Source organism: Falco punctatus, assembly GCF_963210335.1.
Source record: "Falco punctatus genome assembly, chromosome: 19".
NCBI lineage: Eukaryota > Metazoa > Chordata > Aves > Falconiformes > Falconidae > Falco > Falco punctatus.
Genome location: NC_137599.1, coordinates 5,111,565 through 5,131,847, shown reverse-complemented (window position 1 = coordinate 5,131,847; position 20,283 = coordinate 5,111,565). Strand labels below are relative to the sequence as shown.

Sequence of the window (20,283 nt, the reverse complement as noted above, 5' to 3'; positions counted from 1 at the left end):
TCACGCTGGTGACAAACGTTTGGGATGTGCTGGAGGTGAGAAAATCATCTGGAACATCTGCTGTCACCTATGCACAGCCCCTGGGACCGCAGCGGGCTTGGGGAAGGGGTGTCCAGGCTGGCAGTGTCACCCCGTGTCCTGCCTGTGACACTGTGCCATGCTCCAGGGAGGGATGGGGCAAGCAGGTCCCTGAGGACTACGCCCTGGGACCACAGACAGCAGCTGGGCTCTCCTGCTGGGAGCACTGGGATCTGGATCCACTCAGCCCACGGGATTCAGGGGCTCCTGCCCAGCACACCCAACCCGCTGCCCCTCACCGTGTCCCACTTGGCCCTGGCCTTCTCCTCCTCGAAACGGGCGAATTCCCGGCGGTCGTGGATGGTGATGAGGAGCTTCCAGATGAGCAGTGCGGTGAGGCCGATGAGCAGGATGGCACCCATCACGGAGAGCAGGACCACCAGGACGTCTGGCCCCTTTGGGCAGTCTGGAGGAGGGAGGAGGGCAGGGTTGGGAGGGCTCAGCACCCCTTGGACAATTAAAAGCAGCTCTGGGGCTGCCTGGCCATGGGTACATGGAGCTCCTCTGGTCTCAGGAGGGCTTCATCCTGCCCTGTTAAGGAGCAGGAGCCTCCAGCCCTGAACACAGCAGGCTCTGTAACGGAGGGTCCCATCCGTGGGGTGCACGTGCAGGACTCCTGTCTGTAGGGTGAGGGTCTGCACCCAAGGCTGGAGCAGCCCGAGGGGTTGCTGGGGTGCCAAGCTGGGGCATCACCGCTCACACCCATGGCAGAGGATGACATCAGTGACCAAGTCATCCCCAAGCCACCAGCCCGGCTGACACCCCGCATCGCCCCCGCTTCCTGGATGTGTGTCAACACCGCGCTGCCAAACCGGGGTGGTGAGATCTGGTGCAAACCCCAGCAGCTGCCCCAGCCCCTGCCTGCCTCCCCTCTGCCGGCACAGGGGCTGCGGAGGGTGGGCTGCAGCCCTGCCGAGGGCAGGCGGTTGTAAGGAGAGCTGGCAGCTGCCCTCCTGGCTCTGCTTTCCAAGGATCTGTAGCCACACAGCCCCTGGCTCAGCTGGAAATCAGACCTGGAGGTCGCTGGAGACCCCGGGGGCTGCTCTGCGTGGCAGGGGGCTGCTGTATCCCAGCCCTGGGATGCAGCCGCGGTGTGGCTAGCAGGAGCCAGCTCTTCCCTGCTTCTCGAGAAAAATCACACCCATGGAGTCAAAAACGGGATCAGGGTGGTGGGAAGGTTGAGCCCCCGTCCTTGGCCTCACTGTGGGGGTGAAATAAGTGAGCAAGGTGGTGGGGAAATGTGAGACAGAGGCAGGAAATCACAGCCCCGGTGGCACGGAGCAGGGAACAAAGCGGCTCTGTAACCCCTCTCAGCCCCCCACCGCAGCACCCCGTGAGCCTGGCTGGGGTGGGAGCTATGAAGGGCACTCAGAACCCTCCCATTCAGCGCAGAAAGCCAGCACGGCACGCTCTGCACCCCCCAGCCCGACCACAGCAGCTGGGTCTTACCAGGCTCCTCGATAACATAGAGGATGGACTTGCCGCTGGCGTCCTCGTAGTACTGGAACCGCACCACGCAGTCGTCCTCGTCCTTGTAGGTGCAGTTCACGGCATCCTTGCCCCTGTCACCTGCCAGAGCAAGAGGCTCAGGGCCCCCCGTGCCAGGGGGATGCACATGCGGAGGGAAAGCTGAGGGCATACGCAGCCCCCTGGATTTCCACGCTTTCGGGCAGGGGGTTGGGTCTCCTCTCTCTTACCCAGCTGCTGCACTGTCTCGATCTCGTCGCGGCACATGCGGCTGCAGGACTGCTGCTGCGCCAGCGTTCCCCGCTCAAACTTCTTGCACTCCACGCAATCCCTGAGGAAGAGGAGGGAGGTACCGTGAGCTCCCCCGTGCTCTCCCCAGGGAAGCATCATACCTTTCGGTCTGAGGCTGCGGAAATCGCTGCAATCCCAACCAAGCCGGGCTGCAGCTGGTGAGAGCTCCTGCTGCCGGCTCCCTGGTGGTGTATGACCCATCCCAGCTCTCTGCCAGCTGCCCCATGGGGTATGACCTGTCCCAGCTCTCTGCTCACTCTCACTTTTTGATGGTGCAGGCGTCCGGGCACGTGGGACACTTCTCGCAGGTGTCGCCATAGGATCCAGGCTGGGTGCAGTCGCACTTGCCGCAGACGCAGGAGCCGTGGCCACTGCACACCAGCCCGTTGCTGGACATGCACGTGTCGGTGCGGGTGGTGCAGTTGCAGTAGTCACCGGTCCAGTCCGAGTCACACAGACAGTCACCGCAGCTGCACTGCCCATGGCCTGGGGACAACGCAGAAGGCATCAGAACCCTCGTGTGTCCCCACAGATCCCATTAGCAGTCACCCATCTGGGATACCCGTGCACCCAGAGTGGCAGCTCCAGCTCCGTCGGCACGGCAAAGCGGACCGGCCACCCAGGACAGCCCCTTTCCACCACCCTGGGGTGGCGCGCACAAAACTCACATCAAACCTCAACCTTCACTGTGTCCCCAGCACTCCTCGTATCCCACCCAAACAAGAAAAAACCTGTCAGATTTCAGGCTGAGCTGCCCCAGCTCTGGCAGGTTGGCTGCAACAGCTGGAGATGCTCCATCAGATGCATCTCTGAGCAAACTTCGGCTTTTAACTTTAGATTGAGTCAGAACATCTGGTCAAACCCCCCAAATCCCACTCGTTTCCCAGTCCCAGACCAGGCAGGGGAAGCTGATTGCTGGGAAAAGCCCGACAAGCTCTGCACACTCGCCGAGACTGGTTTAATCAGACAGACAGACAGACAGACAGACGTGCTCAAATCCTGCCAAAGCCTGGAGCTATTTGGGCTGATTCCTGCTCAAAGACAAGACACGGTAAACGGAGGAAACACCACGGAGCTGGCACGTGCCAACCCATCCCCATCCCCGACCGCACAGGGGTGCATCGGGAATGCTGCTCCTGGCGAGGCATCAGCTGGGCACCAACCCACTACGGCCTCGGAGGCACCAGCATGAGAAATTAATGTGTAACCCCGTTAATGAGGAACTAGGGCTGAGTCACAGGAAAACGGTGCCGCACCGGGTGACGGGGCATGGAAACAGACGGGGAGGCTGGGGAGAAGTGGCTCAGTGGGACGGGATGGATGCCAACGGGGTCAGACAGATCAGGTTAATTAACAGCTCGCCCAGGCTGGAGGCAGTGCTTCATCATCGCCCTTCATCCCTCCTGCCCAGGCCTTGTGCAAACAGGCAGCGGGAGCAGGGGGAGGTCCTGGCTCCCCAGGGGCATCGAGGACACGGACTGTTCGGAGCTGGGAAAAACCCCAGTTCCCGGCGCCGTTCTCAGCAGGCTGTTAAGACAAGGGATCAATCCCAGCGGCACAGAGCAGCCCTGAGCCAGGAACTGGGCTGAGGGGCAGGTGGGGTCCCAAAAAACTCGATTTGGGGATGTTGGGGAGCAGGAACCTGATCATCTGGCCAGCAGGTTTCATATCCCCAGCCCTGGGCTCCAGCAGAGTGGGATCAGCTTTGGGCACTGATGTTTTCTTGAGGATCTGGGGGCTTGCAGCAGGAAAGGGGTGGCTTTTCTGGCACTGTGTTAGCAGCTGCCTCACCTGGGCTCACGGAGGGAGGCTGGGGACAGGAAAGGGAGGGGGTACCCCTCTGTCATTCCCCCCTTGAATCACACTTGGGATGCTCTGCTCCTGGACGGGACATGCCACCGCTTCATGTCTCAGTCTCAGGCGCTGCCACCCCTCCCACATCCTCTCCCACATCCTCTAAAAAAGCCAGGAGATGGGGCAGAGCCCTGGGGTTCACTCAGGCCTTCGGTGCTTACTGGTGGGAGAAACCCTGGGTGGGGATTTCCTGATGGGGAAGAGACCCTGGCACATCAGGACGCAAGAAAATGCTTTGGGACGGGTGTTTTGCAGAGAGGGGCTCCTTCCCTAGCCCCTGGCGTGGGAGAAATACTCAGGGACCTGCTCCTCTCCCCGGTGCTGAGAGCAGCAGCAGCCAGGGTGCCTGGCAGCAGGTGGAAGAGATGAATATTCAGGAGCGGACAGGCTTCAAGCCAGCGAAGGGGGAGGATTTACTTCCCCAATGCTTTTTCCAACAGGGAGCCTTCAAGAACTGGGTGGAGGAGAGAAGTTGCCTCTCCCCAGCCTTCTCCCTCCATCCTGGGGTTTCCTCCTGCAGAGCAATGCCTCTGACGTGTGGGGGGCTGCAATGTGAGCAGGGTCCCTGCCCCGTGCACCCCGGGGCTGCTTCCTTGGGTGCCCCCCAGCCCACTCAGGGGCTCCCGAGCCCGAGTAGGGACAGAGGTCTGCTTTTTAACCCTCTGGCCCATCACCCCCCCAACAGCTATCGGGCACGGGAGGTGACACCAGCTGCCAAAAAGGGAGTCATTCCCCTGGCATCGCTCCAGACCCAGGGCTGCTCCAGCGAGGGAGCTGGAGGTGGGGACAACGCATGGGACAAGCCCCAGAGGAGCCGGGTGTCGGTGTCGTCCTCCTCCGTGAGCTCGGGCAGCGCAAGCGCCCGGATCCCAGCACTCACCTGAGCACATTTGGCCCTTGAAGCGGACGCAGGAGAAGTCGTCGCATTCGCAGTACTTGCCCATCACCTTCCCGAAATCGCTGCTGTGGCACACGCACTGCCCGCAGATGCACTCGCCGCGCTGGCTGCAGAGGGGCTGGCCTGGCCGGGGGCTGCAGTTGTCCTGCTGCGAGGGGTTGTACTCCTCCTCCGAGCACTCGCAGTGCGAGCCCAGGCGCCCGGGGTTGCAGCGGCACACGCCGCACTCCAGCGTGCCGTTGCCTCGGCTGCAGGACGAGCTGTTGGCTTCGGCTTGGCCCTCGCAGTAGCAGTTGCAGCTGAAGTTCACCATCACCGTCAGGCTGTCCTTGAAGCCCACGGGTTTGATGGTGAAGGATTTCTGCCGCTCCCGTGGGCAGCCCCGCACCTTGGCCTCGATGCTGAAGCTCACCTGGAAGGCAAGAGGGTGCATCGGGGTGTCAGTACCGCCAGCATGGTATTGGGGTACCTGCTCCACTCCGTCCCCAAGCTTTAGGAGCCCAGAAATGGGACCCACCATTTGGCTACAAAGGCAAAAAGCCCTCTTGGGGCTTTTCGAAGCTGTCCCGGCATGGTCTGGACCAGGCACCTGCCTGCCACAGCTAAATCCCATGCACTGTGGCCAGTGGTGAGACTGAGCGAGGGGACCACAGAGTCTGCATCCAGCAGGCTCAAAAAAGCATTTTCCCCCTCGCACCCACCCAGCTGGGCCCCTCTCTGCACTGCAGAGGTTACAGGGCTCGTGTCACCCAGTGGGTGCTGGAGGGAAGTGTCAGATGAGCTGGCAGCACTGCTACGTGGAGGGGGAGAAAAACCAATCCCACGAGCTGGATCCTCACCGTGTCCCCAATCTTGAGCCCCACGCAGGACTTGAGCCCAGGGATGACCTCGTCGTTGAGGCAGGTTGCGTTGAAGGCCAGGGACAGCTCTTCGGGGAGGTCACGCACCTCCAGCTCCACCTTGGAGCGGATTTTCTAGGGGAGGAGAGAGGAACAATGAAGATGACAGCACAGGCTGGGCAGGGCTCGGTCCTGGGAGGGGTCCCCCCGAGCACCCCAGCGATGTTCTCACGCAGAGGGGAAAGCAGCCAAGTGCCCCGAGTCTTTCTCAGGACTCAGCTACGTCATCCCCCCCAGGGAAATGCCTTCGAGGATAGAAGGGGCAGCGAGCACAGTGATCGCCCTTCCCCAGGGTCCCCGCACGCGGGGGTGGAGGCAGATGCTCACAGCTGGTGCAGGGAGGATGCTCGGGGTTGGGGGAGCTGCCAGATCTGTCTGGGCTGTTTGCAGTGTGAAGCAGTGGTTATTTTGGGAGGGAGAAAGTGGCTGTGGGGCCATCGCACTGCACACTCACCCCGTAGGAGTCCACTATGAGCTGCAGGACATTGCTGGAGTCTCTGGACAAGGTGCCCACGGTTGTGCCTGGGATCAGCTCGCTGTAGTTCTGGAGAAACATCATAAGCGTGGGCTGCTCGTGATGGGTGAATGTGCCACTGCTGGGCCAAACCCTGTCCGGGCACATGGGAACTTCCCGGGGAGCTTTGATAGGGCAGGAGACCACCAAGCTACGTCTGGCCACCCAAGGCCAGCCGCAAAGGGTGCTCCTCAGGACCCACCAGCCCGCCAAGAAGGTGGCTTTGCATAGCAGCTCTTACCTGGTAGAGGCCAACAACTGTGTCTGTCACAGCAAAGATCAAGTTGATGTTCTTCTGTGAGAGTTTCTCAGTCATCAGACCCAGAGAGGGATAGTCCTGGGGAAGAGGAGAAGCTATACCCTAGGAACATGCACCCCCAACCACCCTGGTCCCCATCACGCTCTCCAACCGCAGCTGGACCACCTTTCCCATCCCACGGGGATCCTCAACAGGAGCTCTGGGCTCCACAGCCCCACACAGGGGTCAGCATTTACCAGCGTGGTGGAGGCAGAGTAGAAATTATCCTTGTTGATGTGGCACTGGGCATCATTGGGCTGCACGATGCCGGCCAGCCTGCCATCCAGCGCGATGTGGGTCTTGGCATCCGTGGTGAAGACCAGTAGGTGGGAAGCATCGTTCCTCCAGCCGATTTTCTCCTGCAGCGAAAGGCAGCTCCCAGTTGTGCGGCAGCACGCACTGAGGGCAGCCCTACGTGCCAGCGCCCCACGACCATCTTCGCTGCCACCTCGGGTCACGGCTTGGCCACAGGGACCAGCCTGCCGCTGCAGAGGGAAGCGAGGGCAGTCGCCCTCCCAGGGAAGTGCTGGGGTGGGCTGTGGAGCCTGGCAGGTGGGCATGGGCTGCTGGTACAGGTGAAAGACAGGTTTTAATTTGCTAGAGTGTTAATCAAGGTGGCTAATGACTGGGGGATGCGACCCCTCCCATTTCCAGCAAAACCAAGGTGCAGGCACAGGAGATGATGTCCCTTCTGGGCTGGTTACTGCAGGGCTGACGTGGGATCACCTGCTCCTCTCTCCCCCCAGGACCACCTATGGGCCCTGCTCTTCCCTTGCCTTGGCTATTGGTCTAGAAATGTCCTAGCTGAGATGTTCACGCTCTCCAGATCTGAGCCCCACAGCAGCTCCACAGGGCTTATTATGGTCCTGGTGGGGTTGGGTGGTCTCTGCCAACCCATCAGGCCCAGCCTGATGACCCTCTCCTGGCCCCAGCCAGATCTTCTTGCCCCTTACGTCACACACGGTGGCCTGGATGATGGCATCGAAGCCGCCCTCGGGCGCATCACGGTTGCGTGAGACACTCTGCTTCCGCACCTCCTCATTGAAGCGGGTCACCTCGTCCGTGAGCGACAGGACGTGTTTGTAGCCAAACATGGGCAGGCAGGTTTCCCCAATCCTGCAGGAGAAAAGCAGTCAGGGTGTGATGCTCACAGGGCTCTTCCAGCTCCCATCCCTGCCCTGCACCCATCTCGCATCCCGTGGTCCCATCCAGGATGCATTGGAGGCACCCAACCACCCCAGGAGCCTGAGGACACAGCCGGAGGCTGGTGAAGGACCTTTTAAAAACCAGCCACATGTTCTAGAGATGCTGGGCCCAGGTCAGCTCCCAGCCTCTGTCCTGCTGGGGTTTTTAGGAGTCCCTTTCTTCGACCCTCTACATCTCTCCTGAAAAAATGGTGTAAACCCAATTGTTCCCTTAAAAGCTTTTCAGTGACAACAATACTTTTAGTTTAGACCTGCTGTTGCTCCCTGTGCCAGCAGAACGTGCATCACAACCAGGTTTAAACCCTGCCCAAAAGAAGGCGCCCAGCTCCCTGCTGAAATCCATTGGTATGGATCTCCAGCCACGTTCCAGTGATGTCCCATTAACTTCTGGCCCTTAGAGGACTTCCTCAGCCTGGAACTTACTCATAGCAAGGGTTTGTGATGGCTTGTGGAGGAGAGATATACATGTAGGGGGAAATAGGCTTGTCCACAAAGGCCCCAAAGCCGATGCGGAGGTTGCTGGTAAGCTTGCGCATCTCGCTGGCCAGGTTTGTGCCCAGATTCTGGATGTTCCTCAGATCATCCTTCATGGAGTTGGACAGGTCCATCAGGTAGTAGATGTCCACGGGGTAGTCTTCCACTTGACGCACTTGGACACGAAAGGTCTGGGAGTCATCTGTAATGTGACAAGGCAGCGGGGTGAGAGATCGGCTCCCGGGAGGAGCCACGGGGGCTCACCACAGGGCTAGGGAGAAAGCCTGTGGGGTCAGCAGGAGCCAAGGAGGTGGCTTGAAGCTGCTGGAAGGAGAACACCACAGTTAAACAGACCCAGGGGTAAGGCCCTCAGGGCAGGGTGCTGGTGGGAGGTGTGCCATGCACCCCTTGGAGATGTGAATGTGGCGTTTGGGTCCTGTTCTCCAGACCTGTGGTGGCCAGGCTGTCAGCAGATCCTCCCTCTCCGAGCTGACCCCCAGGGTGCCCTGCACGAACAGTGTGACCAACACGGTTGGATAGAGAGGGTGAAACACCCGGCAGGTGGGCAGCAGGTCTGCAGGGATTGCCAGGGGCTGCCTGGCTGCTTCAGACTTCTCCGAGCTCCCAAGGAACTCCAGGCACCTCCCAGGGCCTCCCCCATCCCTGTTCCTTCCCTTTCCTCTTGGCTCCTCCCAGCTTCTTCTGGGAAATTGTTAGTGAAACATTTTCCAATGAAACAAAAACCTCCTTAGACAAAACCTTCTGGGGAACAGGCCAGATTTGATGACTTTTGCACTTAAAAAACCCAAAAAAGCTAAAAATGCTTTGGGTTGACGTTTTCATTCTGCCTTTTAAAAAACACGAAGGTTCTTTCTTGCTGCTCTTTGAAACAGCTTCTTTGAAATGTAAACTGGGGCACAGCTGCAGCTTTCTCAGAACACCTCAAATGTTGAGGAAAAAAGCTTTAATTGGGCTTAAATTGTTAATGTTTTCATATTCCCTTCTAAACTGGTGTGTCGCCTTCTGACTTTCAGGATGGAGAAAGTCGAGAGCCTCCGTCCCCTTCCAGGAGCGCCACCACACAGGCAGGGGTCCCAGCTGTGTGCTCAGACAGCATCTTTCCTCCTTGTTGAGCTAAAACCACGAGGACTCCAAGTCTGTGGAACGTGGGCTGTGACTTGTCCTGCTTACATCCTCCAGCGTTTGGTCTTGATTCATGAGTCAAGGCAGATGACTTACGCTAAGACTTGGCTGGGCAGAGATGGTATCAGGCTGGGGGTGGGTGGGGTGTCTTCTTCTGCATCCAAGGAACAGAGACTCAGGGCATTGCACCCTGCCTCCGTTCCTCTCCAGAGCAGCACACCTCCCGCCTCCTGCCACAGCTTTAGACCTGAACAGAGCAAGGGCCACTGAGCAGCCACATGTCCCCATGGCATCGGATGTCCCCATTGCATTGGGACACTTCAGACTGCCGTCATTCAGGTGGGACAGGACTCTTGGCCAGGCCCAGGGATGAACACAGCATGCCACGTGCTATCGGCCACCAGTACCTGGCCCCAGGGCTTGACTGAGCACAAGGAACCAGAATTGTTCCTGCTGAGCCTGGAAGAGCCATCGGCGAGTGGAAGGCTGGGGGTGGGCTACTCGCAGGGCAGAGCAGGGCGATGGTATCACTCACTCCGTGTTCCCCAAACCAGTTTTGTAACCTTGGGCAAGTGGCGTTTGTTAGTTTTGCCTCCTGCCTGGCATGGTTTGAAACTCCTCAGTGCTGGCAAACAACCATAACAGTCAGTTGGCTCCAGTTTGCCTGGCTGAAATGAGCCTGGGAAATTACAGCGACCTGTTGGTATTCCAACCCTGCCAGCTGCTCCACGGCTTATGAGACGAGCTGACCTCCACTGAGGCGTTCAGAGTGCAGCAGCAGTAGCTGACATCTAAAGGGCTTTATAAAAGAAGCTTCTTGTTGAAGTTGCATCCTGCCCTGCCCCTCAGGATACACAGGACTGATCCAAGAGACTGAACAGCAGAGAACAGCTTGCAGCCAGCCTAACTGCCCACCAGGGATGTGCCTGGAGGGTCGGTGCAGCCCCCAGCTTGGCCTTGCCCTTGACGGACACAAGACAGCTCTAGCCATGGCCATAGCGATGGCTCATTCGTTGCTTGAGCCTTTGGGTTATTTCCCACTACATCTCCCGCTCCCACAGCAGCTGGGGGGTCTTACCCGGCCGCAGGTTCAGCTGTATTTTCTGGGGGCTCATCTGGGTGGTGGTGGAGCCCCCCGAGCCCTTGTTGCTGAGGGGTCGGTCCTCCAGGATGGTTACGCTGCTGGTGGGGAACTCGATGTAGCCCTGCCCGCAGCCGTTTTGCAGGAGGTTGGCACGCAGGTCACAGCGAGGGGACGACTGCAACATGACCTGCAGGAGAGGGACACGGTCAGGACCCAGGTCCCCCCAGGGTTAAGGAGAGACCCCCAGCTTTATCACACCTAACGCAAGAGCAGGATAAGAGGCTTTTGGGGACCCATGGTCTCTCCTCAAAGGAGGTTGCAGGCAGAGGGGATCCAGGACCAACAAGTCCTGCTGGGGTTCAGAGAAGGTTCTGGTCTGTTGTGCTCTGCGGCAGAGCTCAGCACCTCCACCAAGGAGCGATGGATAACATATCCCTGCCGAACCCCATCCTGACTCCCGGCAGCTGGAACCTCAGCTTTGAGGTTTGGCAAAGCTATAAGGAAAGCGCGTCTATGTGGGATGGTCGAATTGGGTGAGGCGGGATGTGAAGATGGCAGGCTGGGGGTGAGCGGCAGAGCCCGGGACTTTTTTTTGTTGTTTTCTAAACTTTGGCAAAAGGCAAGGCACCTTTTCCCTCCATTTTCTCATCACGTTCCCTTAGAAGTCCTGCTGCGAGCAGGGGAAAGCCCGCTGCGGGTGAGCCCATCGCAGGGAATGGCGCTCAGTTCCTGCCCGGGAACGGGTCAGGCTTATCTGCAGCTCTCCAGCTTCCTGCCGGATGAGCTGGCTGGGGAGAGGAGAACCAAAAAAGGAGCAAAAAGGCAACGGGGCTGCAGGAGCAGCCGTCAAGTGCCCATCAGGGGCAGGAAGCCCAAAGCGTGGAGTCACGGTGGGGCTCCGGCCCCGTCCTTCCTTTCCTAGAAAGCTCCCGGCTTCTCGCCCTTATCACGGCACAGTCAGAAGGGCTCCCGTCCTTTTGGTTTCTCATGAAGACAAATATGGGAAGAATTTCTTTCCCAGCCCAACACTGCCAGGATCTGCTGCTGTACATTCCCGGCCAGGCAGCAGCCACCCTCGCCTCCAGAAGGTTTCTCCATTTCCCTCCCACAGCCTAAAACTTTCTACATTCACAGTCCCGCAGCAGATGACCAGCACAGCCTTTCCCTGCAGCGAAGGGAGGTGGCACAGGTCCTGCTGGGGCTGGTTCAGCTCCCTCCGGGCTCCTGGGAAGCTGGATCCCGATGCCGCAGCCCCCCAGCACCGGAGCGGCTCCCCATCCAGGCCATCATCTCCCCCAGCTCCCGGCTGGCTGAACCCCGGAGCAAATGCGTGTGTTTGACAGAAACAAGTAGAAAAATGCAAACAGTGTCAGAGGCCCTGGTTGGCCTACAGCCCTCTGGAAGTGGTGGCCAAGTGATAGCCAGAAAATACATCAGCAGGCGTGTTCTCCCCCGCGGCCCCCTGCTCCCACCCTCTCCGCCTGGACAGCATGCCGTGGGCGAAGAGGACAAGTCATCCCTCCAAATTAGCTCCACTGCACGCGCCCGCCCCGCGGGGCTCCCTGCTGCGGGAAGAGGTGCCTGATTTACTCCAGATCCCATCAATCATCACCTACATTCCTGTCCCAGGCAGGGAAATCACTGGGAAAACACGCGGGTGAAAAAGAGGGCTGGGCAGACACGTTTTTAACTGTGGTGCTGGGCTCTTGGGCAATACCTGGAGATCCTGGGGAACTTCCAGGACCCAAAAGGGCACGCAGCACCTTCTGGGATCAGCAGCATCATTCCTGCTGTGGGATTCCCACGGGGAAGCTATTTAACCCCAGGGCTGCATCCTTCTCCTTTCCCTGGAGCCCTAAATATTACAATTGACTCGGGAGTCACAGGAGCCGCCCCAGCCACAAAACTACTGCAAAAGACAAAGGAAAAAGTTGTTGTGGCATCAAAGGGGCATTTGGCCACGAGGCCCTCACAGCCCCCAGCCTGTATTTTACCCGAGTCTCCGCAGCCGTGCTGACTCAGCAACTGGGACACAGCCCCAGGTAGGACAACCCAGAGGCAGCCCAGGCTTGCTGGTGACAAACTCCGAGCGCAGGGACTTCGTCCACTGCCACACATGCCACAAACCCCACTTCCCTGCCAGCACAGCCCCACCAGCACCAGCTCCCCACCGCAGAGATGCTGCGGGGGGGGGGGGGGGGTGGATATCCCCACCCCGCTGTCAAAAGCCACCCCACAGCCCTTTGCAGGGATACTCCCCAGCTCCAGGATGGGAAAGCTGATGATTTTATCCCCTGGTGGCTGCCTCCAGACCCCGTGAGCGAGGGCAGGGTCAGGCAGGGGGCTGGCAGAGCCAGCTCCATCCCCCAGCTCCCTTGCTGCTGGGCAGGGAGGCTGCGGGAACTCATGCATCCCCACAGCTTCTCTGTTTTCAACCACACGCAGCATCAGCTTCTCTGCAGGAGAGCTCCTGGGAGCACCCAAAGAGAGATGTCTCTGCAGATGAAGCTAAAACCTTCCAGCAGCTTCTCTAAAATCAAAGCCTGGTCCAGCCTTGCCTCCACCTTTCCTCCAAGGGAACCACAGCGGGTGACATTTCAGTTGGGTGAGACCCTGGAAGACGTCATGATAGTCTCCAAAGGGATTTTAGAGCCACGTCTCAGTGTTAAGGTTCAGCTGACTTTTTCCAAAAGGAAAAGCGAGTGGATGGGCACATCTATTTGTGGGTAAGAGTGGTCAAAGTTTCTGAGAAATAAGTAAAATGCAATTCTCCTCTGCATCAGCACTCGGTGGGGTCAGTGATCGCAAGAAGCCACAATGAAATCCGTCCATCCAAACCCAGGACGGAGCAGGAGTGGCTGATAACCCCTGGTCCTCGGGAAGGCCACGCTGCTCGGCAAGGGCTGCAGTGGGAGCAGAAGCACAAATAAAGGCACTGTCCCTTTAAAAAAAAAAAGGGGAGGGGGGGGCACAGTATCAGAGACCTCCCCCACTCCAGGGAAATTAAACAAGCCCACAGAAAAAGCCCTCATTTGCTAAATTAAGACAATGTGGTCCAGATGTTGGAGGCAGAGTTGCTGAGCAGAGCTTGCACAGCCCGGCTCTCTGGGGGCCGCTTGCTGGCAGCGGGACGGCTCCCTCGCTGCTTGTCACGTCTGCCCATGAGCACAGCTCTGAGCAGCACTGGAAATATTTCCTTTTTTGGAAACCTTTGCTGATCTGAAGGAAAAAAAAAAAAAAAAAAAAAAGCTCATCACAGCCCCCACCGCAGTGTCAAGACACCAGCCCAGCCCAGGAGCAGAGGCTGGGAAGGACGAGCCCAGCCCAGCCAGCCATTCCCCTCCGGAGAGGGGAGCAGGGTCCTTATCACCCTTCAGCCACTCCCCGCCGGAGATAAGATGGGGCACACAAGCATCTTTATCCACACCGAGATCCCGGCTATCTGCTGGGCACAGCAAGCGGAGGCACCCCCTCCCCAGATACACGCTGACCCCAAAGCATCAGGCCACGCGGGCATGATCCAGCGGCGTTTTCCAGCTTGGATCGCTTTCCCCCATTCTTTCCCTAGTCCAAGTGGGCACCACGGGCACAGCTGGAGGAAGCAGAGCTTCAGGGATGGAGAAGCAGAAAACAAGGAAAGCCTTGCCAGAGGGGGAACGGGCTCTGGCCGCAAAGCCCAGGAGGAGGTTTCATCACCTCTCCCCATCCCAGCCTCACCTCCCCAGTCGCTGCCCTGGGGCTGCTCTCCCACTGCCGGGAAACTCCCTCCTTTTACCTCCCTGACGGACTAACCCCCAGGGCTGCATTTTTGGAGGGGAGCGGGGCAGATGTCCCCAGGCTCCCACCTACCCAGACAGGGTGACTTCAGAACCACAACTCAGTTCTCACATCCTCTTTAGCTCAGTAACCAAAACTAGACACCTTGTCTTCCTTTCCCTCCCTTTACAATGAAAAAAAAAAAAAAAGGTTTTGAACCCAAACCCTAACTTCTAATCAGTATTTTTTTCCTCCCTCTAGGCTTCCTTCCCTTTCCAGTCCTTCTAACATTTAAGCTCCTTTAGCCAGAGCTTCACGATGGGTTTTCAAAAAGGAAACCAAAAATAAACTAAGTTTTCAAATGTACGTTTTTTGAAAGACAAAGTGAATTCCCAGTTGAAACATCAGCATTTCCCAGCCACCTTGACGTGGCTCCCACCACCTCCCAGGTGAGGGGCAGATTTTCAGAGCAAGGCAGGAGCAGGCAGCACGAGCCCTGTGATGTATGCACGTCTGGAGCTGTGGTCTGAGCCAGATGCCACCCAGGAATGCTTTTAGACACAGTGGGAACAGATGGAGACCGAGGCTGTGGCTGTAACGCAGGGATCAGCGCCCATCACACAACCCAGAGGCTCATCCCTTCCTACACACCCCCTGTCCGGCTCGGGGACCCGCTTCAGCCCTTTCTCAGCCGCCCCCCAGCTCTTACCTCTGCAGAGCACCAGGCGCAGAGGGGGCTCACGGCCAGGCACTGCTTGCAGGAGTTCACCCCGCGGGTGGTGCAGATGTTACCCCCTGAAACAGCAAAACAGAGAGCGGTGACAGCCTGCAGAACCCGGGGCTCACATGCCCTGAAGTCCCACTGCTCAGCCGACACCTTCAGGAGCAGACACAGCCCCTCTATTCCGACCCCTTTCCCAGCCCCAGACCCCAGGTGCTGCCTCTTGGCCCCTTTTATAACCACCTCCCCAGCCTGCTACCAGCTGGGCTTCATCCTGCCCAGGACTGAGCACCAGTTCCTATCTGCCAGCTCCTTACTGGTCCCTCCATCCCTGCAATGGTGCGTGTGTTGGAGTGAAGCCCCCACCGCTGGCAGGGAGGGCGCAGACGTCTCCCCTTGTGCCTCCCAGCAAACAGCCTGGGGCAGCAGGGAGGGGGCCGTTCCCAGGGGTGCAGCGTGTACCCGCAGCCCCCCAAGCGGGTGGGGTACCGCCACCGCTTCCCACCGCCCCTGACCCGGGGGGGTCAGTGCCACCTGGTGCAGATGGTAAACTCAGTGGGTGATCTCGGCTCGGGTTCAAACCCAGGGAAGGGAGGGGAGGGAGAGGGCATGAGTCCGGAGACACGCTGGTGGCATTTTGTGCCGATGCGCTGGGCAAAGGCTGGGCTCTGTCCGGGGCAGCGGCCAAGGGGACTTTGGAAGACACGTGTTGGCACCAGTCGTGAAGGCCAGCGACTCCGTGGTGGGGATTAAAGGGCCCCAAAATGCCCACAGGGGCCCTGGGGCAGCACCTGCGTTGGCCCGAGCAGAAGGAGCTCCTCCGGCAGAGCCAGGGCTGTGCCGCTCTGCGGTTCCCGCTGCGACGAGCGGCGGGGGGCACGGCCGCAGCGGTGTCACCCTCAGCTCTTCCTCCCTCCTGGGGCACAAGCGTCTTGGCAGAGGTTTAGGATTCCCTGGGTAGAGCAGACCGCAGCCATGTGCCTGCTTGGCTGGGGGAACGCTGCAGCCTGGGGAGCCTGGGGGATGCTGGCGTGGAGCAGCGGGTGCTGGGGACTCCCCTTTGCCCCGTGTCCCCCCCTCCCCGCCCAGGGCTCTCCTGGGCAGCTGCAAGCAGAAAGCGCAGTGTTTTCTGCAGCCGGCCGCAGGAAATGCAACACAAAGCAGAAAGGAAACAGTGGGACAATGTCGTCAGGTTTCTGGTCTGGGCAGAACCACAGCAATGGCATCATGTGCTCATGCCCACCGGTATGCAGCCTGGGAGCGGGAGCGTGCATGCGTGTCTGTGTGTGCGTGCGTGCATGGCAGCTGTGTGTGCAGCGTGTCACGGGTGTGTGTGTCTGTACAAGGCTGGTGTCACAGGCTGAGCTGGACACGCTGTGGCTGCCCTGAAGGGACGTGCTTGGGGACATGCCCCGGGGCCAGTGGCCCCATCAGACCTCTGCCACCCACGCTCCTTGCTTGTCTCACGCAGGGGGACTAAATTAAACGCCCAGCTGCTGGCTCAGCACCACCTTTGGGGTGGATCTGCTCCCATATCTCTCTTTCTACACCACAATACCCGGCTGTAGCATGCGAGGATGGGAAAGATTTGAAATTTAGCATTGTCCAAAAGAGCAACAGGTTGATCTCTGGTGCTTTCTGCACCAGGACACTGAGCGACGTGTTAGCAGCAACAGCGCATCCTTGGGTGGACAGGTCTGGATGGCCAGGGCTTGGCAGTGGGAAGGCAAAGGGCTCTCAGAAAGCAGCAGTGGCACCAACAGCACCAGCTCCTGCTTCCCACGCCTGCTCCCGCTGCGTCCGTGTGAAATCCCTCCTGCCTTGCCAAGCGCCGGTGGCTGCAGCCCAGCACCAGGGCGCGTGCCTTGGATTTGCACCGTGCCGTGCAGCTGGGAGCCAGCTCCGCATGGCTGGCAGCAGCTCAGCCCTCCAGGGACAGCAGGGGAGGCATTACCCTGCCAGCCCTTGGGGAAGGCCCTGGCAGCTCCAGATGCTTAGGATTAAACTCTTAGAGCTGCCAACCCTGGGGCCACATGCCCAAGCATGGGAACAGCCCCCAAAGCTGCAGGTCGCTGGGGAGCCCTGATGCTTGGATACCTGGACCAGCACCATGCGCCACTGGTCAGGGATGGGGGGAGAGGTGCCAGGTAGCCACCAGCCCTGTTCCAGGAGTTTCATTGCTTTCCACTCTCACGTCCCTCCCAGCAGCAGCCGTGTCCAGCTGCTGACTCACAGCCGCCGTGGCTGGGGGCAGGGTTATAGCACCTGGTACCACCAGCAATGCTCCTGGCCAGGTTTGCTGAGGTTTGTTCCCTCTGCAGTGGGTTTAACTTGCGGTAGGATGGTTTGGTCACCTGGCTCTGCCCCAGCACCCAGCTTGCTGGCAAACTGCGGCGCTGACAAGGGTCCCTGGCACCCATGGGTGCTCCAGCCATGCTCCCAGAAAAGGGACAGGACCCAGGGCTCACACCAGCATCCGGGATGTGAGACGCACTGTGACTTCAGCCAAGTCACTCAACCGCTGTCTGCCTCAGTTTCCCTTGTGCAGTGCTAAGCCTGCTGTCAGCAAGATCTGGCTGCACTGAAACATGATGTGGGGGATTTCCAAGCTCATATCTGCCAGCCAAACCCTTGGCTGCCTCCTTTTTGCCTCTTCGTGCCGCGAAACCTGAGCTCTGGGGCTAATGAGCCCCAGGACTGTCCCTTTGGGCTGCAGAGCTCATCTGCTCTCCAGCATCTGGTACAAATTACCTCCTGCCTGTGCACAGCCTCTGGACCCCGGTGGTTTCCTTTCCTGCCCTCCTGCTACGACCCCACAGCTCATGGGTCCTCGATCTGATGTCCCCCCTCCACGCTGGAGATGTAAACCCAATTTTCTGGTTGATTTTGGAACGGGGGCCACAAGCTGGGCTGTCCTGCCTGGGCAGAGCAGCGGCCGCATGGCTGGGGAGAAGCACATGGGGTTAACAGGGCTGCAGCATGGGGGTCCACAAGAGGGATGCTGCCATGTCCAAGGCCGCCCTGGGGTCTGCCCTTACATCTGGCTTTGCCTGGGGGGTCCCTGCAGGTCGGCACCTGCCCCAGACTCACGCAGCCCTGTGGTCCCCTTGGTCTCCATCTCTCCATAACCAAGACACATGCCTGGGGGTAGAGGACCCTTCCCCAACCTCCAGCACCATCCAGAGCCATTCTTGGCTGCGCTACACTGGGGGTCGGGTGGAGCATGGCCATCCCTTCCCCCTGGGAAGGGGCCGACATCCCCCGGGCGCCAGTGGTAATTAACACAGGGCAGTTATCACCATCCAAACATGTGGCTGGTCCTGCCGCGAGCAGGCAGCTTCACCCCCTCCCTCACTGCGGGGAAATCTCTCTGTTCTGGCATTTCCAGCACTTGCTTGCCTGGCCGGGGCAGGGCTGTGGGCGAGGGAGGTGGGCAGCGGGGACCCCGGGGTGATGCAGGGCAAAAGCACAGGTGGAGGATGGGCAGCTTAAGTCCCTTCAGGTTTTGGCCCTGAGAGTGCCCAGCACCACTTCCCAGACTCAGGGCACTGCCTGGCTGTGAGCACGTTAACAAGATCCCAGCACAGCCTAAACTAATAAATTCTGTGCTTTTTCTTTACTTTTCCCCCCCTCATTTTCTGGGGCTTGTTTTTCCAGCCATAAAAACTAATAAACCCCAGTACAAAAGCTGCATTTTTTTACCATGAAAGCAGCTGGTCTCATATAATGATCTGATCCTAAAAACTCAGGCTTTTAAAAAAAATTTAAATAACCCTAGCACATGAAATACAGGGAAACGGGAGGTAAACTGGGCAGCATGGGACCCACCCGCCTGGGGCTGGGCGGCATTGTGGCCCCAAGTGAGGTGAAATGATGCACTTAAATTACCCCAGACGCCTGTGGCTGAGCATTACCCTTCCCTGGCTGGAGAAAATTACTCAGTCCCCAATCTGCACTCTAAGTAACCCCTCTACATACTGGAGGAGCCACCCATACACTTTGTTTTTTCCCCCTCTGCCAACTTGAGCAAGAATGTGCACGCAGAAAACTTGAGAAAGAAATTTCAGAAAACTCGATAAACATACAAACCATACTTACATCCTCTCTGGTCTTTCTGCTTGGCTCAGGGGTAAGGATTTGGGCTTTTCTGGCTGGTCTGCCCACACCATCCTGGGGCTCTTTTCTCTGAACCTCTCCCTGTCTGCCAACATCTTCCCGGAGATGGGATGCCCCAAGCTGAGCTCAGCTGATGACAGGCACCAGAGAAATCACTTGCACAGCCCCAAACTGCCACTTTATAAACTCAGGCTCTTCCAGGGGTTATCCTATGTCCTGTACTGATGACAGCTCGCTCTGGCAGCAGATTGGAGCCTCAGGCTGTTCCTGGGAATTCACCGAAGTCTGGAATTCTTTAGACAGAACAACGTTGCCCCAACCCCCTTCGAGTCTGGCCTTGAAAACAATGGGACTGATTTATAAATCAGGACCTGAAAACCCCACACCAGTTTGCAGTTGCAGGATTTACTTTAAGCCCCTGGAAACACACCTGGGGAGGAGGCAGCACTCTTCTAGCCTGCTTCTCCACACTACAGATACTGGAAAATCTTTTTTTAAATAAAAACTATATTTGTCCTGAAGTCACCTGATGTCAGAAACCAGAGTTTTTAACGAAAAGCACTGGAACAGCATGAGAAAAAAATAACACAAGACAGCAACGCTGACATAAATACACCCCCTGCCCTTAAAATGACACGGACACGGTGGCTACTGCCCTGCAAACTCTCCCAGCCTATTTTCTGTTGATGAGGGACGAAGCACAAGTCACACCCCAGTCGTTCCATTACAAACCGGTACCCGGAGCCAAACACAACGTAGGTAGAGAAGAGAATATGAACTTGCCACACCCAGCGTGCAAATAACGCACCAAACCATGTCTTGACCCTGTAACATCTTGGAGAAATGCTCCCAGCCCCGTCCCGGCCAAAACCCAACGGCTCGAGCGGTGCTTTGGGTTTGGGAGCCGCGCTGCAGTTTCAGGCTGCCAGCTCCCCCTCCGAGTGATTTTCCTGGGAAATCACAGACCCTGGGAATGCAGAAAGTCCTGGGATTTTGTGAAATAACAGGCAAGGTAATCACTAAATGACCTGGCTTTCAGCAAGCAACAATGCTACGGGCTATAAACCTACCCCAGCCGCCAGCAGCGCAGAGCATGAGGACCCCCAGAGTCATGTAGAGTTTTTCCATCTTCTCCTCCGAGCCCCGGACGTGGGGGGCTTCGTGGACCAGCCCCGCCGTGAGCGATGGAGAGCAGCTCTGGGCCAGCTGGAGGTTTTGAGTAGTCCGAGAGATGAATCATGAGTCTGGGTGTATGACACACATGACGAGCGCGGCCGGCCGGAGGAAACTGCGCTGGCTCATCACTCAGTTTTGAGTGAGGCAGTGCCCCCGCCCGCTCTGCCTGCAGCTCCTCTTGGCTTTTTTTACTCGCTCAGCTCAGACAAGGACCTAATAAACGCTGGCAGCAAGTACACAGCGCTGGTGACCTACAGCCCTGGGGCTGGTAACAGGCTCTTTCCCATAGGCTCTTTCACGGGGGTTTAA

At 58.4% G+C, this 20,283-nt stretch overlaps 1 protein-coding gene across 2 annotated transcripts in view; it reads right to left on the bottom strand.

The window, feature by feature from the left end:
* The window catches only part of ITGB3 (integrin subunit beta 3), a 34,573-nt gene extending 14,500 nt beyond the window's left edge, over positions 1 to 20,073 (bottom strand). Inside the window, exons 1-14 of one of the 2 annotated variants that reach the window (XM_080369275.1) lie at positions 19,869 to 20,073; positions 14,671 to 14,756; positions 10,200 to 10,392; positions 7,928 to 8,180; positions 7,253 to 7,415; positions 6,497 to 6,658; positions 6,243 to 6,338; positions 5,942 to 6,031; positions 5,428 to 5,562; positions 4,571 to 5,000; positions 2,100 to 2,322; positions 1,776 to 1,876; positions 1,528 to 1,647; positions 318 to 484 (exon numbers count right to left, since the gene is read on the bottom strand). In XM_080369275.1, coding sequence (XP_080225401.1) covers positions 318 to 484; positions 1,528 to 1,647; positions 1,776 to 1,876; positions 2,100 to 2,322; positions 4,571 to 5,000; positions 5,428 to 5,562; positions 5,942 to 6,031; positions 6,243 to 6,338; positions 6,497 to 6,658; positions 7,253 to 7,415; positions 7,928 to 8,180; positions 10,200 to 10,392; positions 14,671 to 14,756; positions 19,869 to 19,926 — 2,277 coding nt within the window. In that variant the 5' untranslated portion in view covers positions 19,927 to 20,073. Of the gene's footprint in view, positions 1 to 317; positions 485 to 1,527; positions 1,648 to 1,775; positions 1,877 to 2,099; positions 2,323 to 4,570; positions 5,001 to 5,427; positions 5,563 to 5,941; positions 6,032 to 6,242; positions 6,339 to 6,496; positions 6,659 to 7,252; positions 7,416 to 7,927; positions 8,181 to 10,199; positions 10,393 to 14,670; positions 14,757 to 18,780; positions 19,839 to 19,868 lie in introns of those variants that run through there. The other variant, XM_080369276.1, reaches the window with a different exon arrangement.
* Between the last annotated feature and the right edge of the window lie 210 nt (positions 20,074 to 20,283).